The sequence below is a fragment of the Otolemur garnettii genome, unplaced genomic scaffold (assembly GCF_000181295.1).
Source record: "Otolemur garnettii isolate 467f Iridium unplaced genomic scaffold, OtoGar3 scaffold00052, whole genome shotgun sequence".
Classification (NCBI taxonomy): Eukaryota; Metazoa; Chordata; class Mammalia; order Primates; family Galagidae; genus Otolemur; species Otolemur garnettii.
Window position 1 is genome coordinate 7,099,369 of NW_003852447.1, and position 2,359 is coordinate 7,101,727.

Consider the following 2,359-nt stretch of genomic DNA (forward strand, 5'->3'; position numbering starts at 1 on the left):
GCGCGCTCGGATTGACAGCGAAGCGCGAAGGGCGCCTGGGCGTGCGCCCGCAAAGCCAGGGCGTAAACGCCCGAGGGAGTCCGAGGGGGCAGGGCGAGAGCCCCCGGGCAGGGGCGGCGACGCGGCTCCCCAGGTTGGCGCCCTATGCGCCTTGGGTCGGTTGTCTCCGCAGCGCCCCAGGTGGCCACCACCGGGGTCGCCGCCGGGGGAGCAGATTCGCTCCGCCTCCGCCGAGCTCGGCTGCCCTCGGCAGCTTCCCCGCCCGGCTCTCGCTCGACCCTCCTCCCCTCCCCCGCCCGGATGGCGACGGACGCGGCCTCCCCCCGCCGCCGCCAGCAGCACCTCGCGGGCCTTTGAGCTGCAGGGCTTGAGCCGCGTGCTGGGGACGGGACCTGCGCTGGCTGCCGTCGCTCGGGGGAACCTCTCGCTTCCCCGTCACCAGGTCCCCGCGGAGGAAGGGGAGGGACGAGGCGCGGCTTTTCCTGTGCCGCCTGCCCGGTTCGACCTGCGCGGCCTGCGGCTTCTTGGGAACTCGAGGGCCGCGGCCGGGCCTGGCTCTGCCCGCGGCCTGCTTGGAACTGGACCGGCGTGGTTTCGGACAAGAAACCCGGGTAAGAGCTTTCGGAGAGGAGAGGCGGGGGCGCCTCGGGCCGTCGGAAGAGCCAGGCGTGAGGGCCGGGATCCTGGACGCCGGGCGGCGGGCAGGGGGCGAGATCCCGGCGCCGGGTGAGGTCGGCCGACCTGGTGCCGGCTTCCCCGCTAGCCCCTTTGTTCCTCTCCTCGGGCCCTGCGGGTGGCGAGACCTGGCTTGCCGGCGCCGGAATACCGGGCGGGCCGACCTTGCCCTTGAGAAGGGTTCGCCGCCTGGCCGGGGCCGGGGACGTCCCGCCGGGCCTTCGAGTTCCGCGTACCGCTCTCGGTAGACCCGCTGCCCGGCCCGGCCCGGCCCTGCCCGGCCCTGCCCGGCCCGGCAGCAGCAGCCTCTCTAGTACGAAGGATTGCTGCTGCTTCTCCGGAACTGCCCCCTCCTAAACACGGGTAGCTAACTTATCCGGGTTCGGTGCCGGGAATCCACTGCGCCGGGGCCAGCGCCTCTCACCACCGGGCTCGCCCAGGCCCCGGGTGGTGTTGGGTCAGCCGGCTGGTCACCGCCGTTGGGTCCCACTGCGACCCGCAGCTTGATTCCCACACCTGCAGCAGGGTTGCGTGGGACCCAAGGCTGTCCTCCAGTCAGGGCGCCTACGAGGAGCTTTTGTAATGACTTGTCTGGTGAGACTGCTTCTCAATTTTGGTTTGTGGTGTTTTTTTTTTTTTTTAAACTGCCTAATCCTGTAGGGATGGGAAAAGAGTACCAAAGATTGGCCTATATTCTGACCTCTAAGCTGTTAGTCCATTGCATTTACTTTTAGCATTTATTTTTTAAAGTTTCTAGAATAGTTGCCAAGACGACTAAAATTCCTAACTAGTTTTTTATTCATAGATAGATGTTCCATATATTATCGTTTGTATTTGGGTATTTTTAAAGTAGGAATAAATAAATGAGGAAGTCAGCAAAGTTTGTGAAATTGGAGGTAATTTTAAAGGAGAAATTCAGTTTGGAAGGGTGTGATCGAAGTGCTTCTAGTCTCCTCAAAATAACTGAAGCTAACCCTTATCTGAAGACCAGTTTGGGGATGAAGAAGGCGGAGAGTTTCCTAGTTAAAAAAAAGGAATCTTTAATAGGTGTTCCTTGCGTTTTGGCACAAACAGTGGCGATAGTAGGGGAATCCTAAGCTTATTTGACTGTCTTTCACAAAGACAGCTCTGGTTTCTAGTTAAGCAGCAATCTAATCAGCTTATACTCTTGTGTGAAAGTAGTTTTATTTAGTGATATCTCAACATTAAACTGGAGTATAAGGAAAGCTGAAAAACTGCACTAGGCACTCTATCCAAACATACTTATGAGGCTTTTTTGGTTTCTAGGAGGACACCACGAAAATTTGATTCTAGCAGATGTGAAAGAAAAGATTTTTAAACCCAAGCTGATCACTTCTAGACATTTAAAGGACTTTTCCCCCTTTACTTTTTTAATTTAAGCAAAGAGGCTTTTAAAAAACCATGGCAGATGTGGATCCGGATACATTGCTGGAATGGCTACAGATGGGACAGGGAGATGAAAGGGACATGCAACTAATAGCCCTTGAACAGCTATGCATGCTGCTTTTGATGTCTGACAATGTGGATCGTTGTTTTGAAACGTAAGTAGACTCGTTCATCATCTTTGGGGTTACTGTAGTGACATACCTGTTTTCAACCATTTGCTGATTTCAGTTTGTGTAAAAATTTCTCCAGGGAATTTTTTTTTTTTTTTTTTTTTTTT

At 55.7% G+C, this 2,359-nt stretch overlaps 1 protein-coding gene across 1 annotated transcript in view; it reads left to right on the plus strand.

The window, feature by feature from the left end:
• Positions 1-505: 505 nt before the first annotated feature.
• The window catches only part of HECTD1 (HECT domain E3 ubiquitin protein ligase 1), a 112,183-nt gene continuing 110,329 nt past the window's right edge, over positions 506-2,359 (plus strand). Inside the window, exons 1-2 of the mRNA XM_023514398.1 lie at positions 506-611; positions 2,077-2,237. Coding sequence (XP_023370166.1) covers positions 2,098-2,237 — 140 coding nt within the window. The 5' untranslated portion in view covers positions 506-611; positions 2,077-2,097. The remainder of the gene's footprint in view (positions 612-2,076; positions 2,238-2,359) is intronic.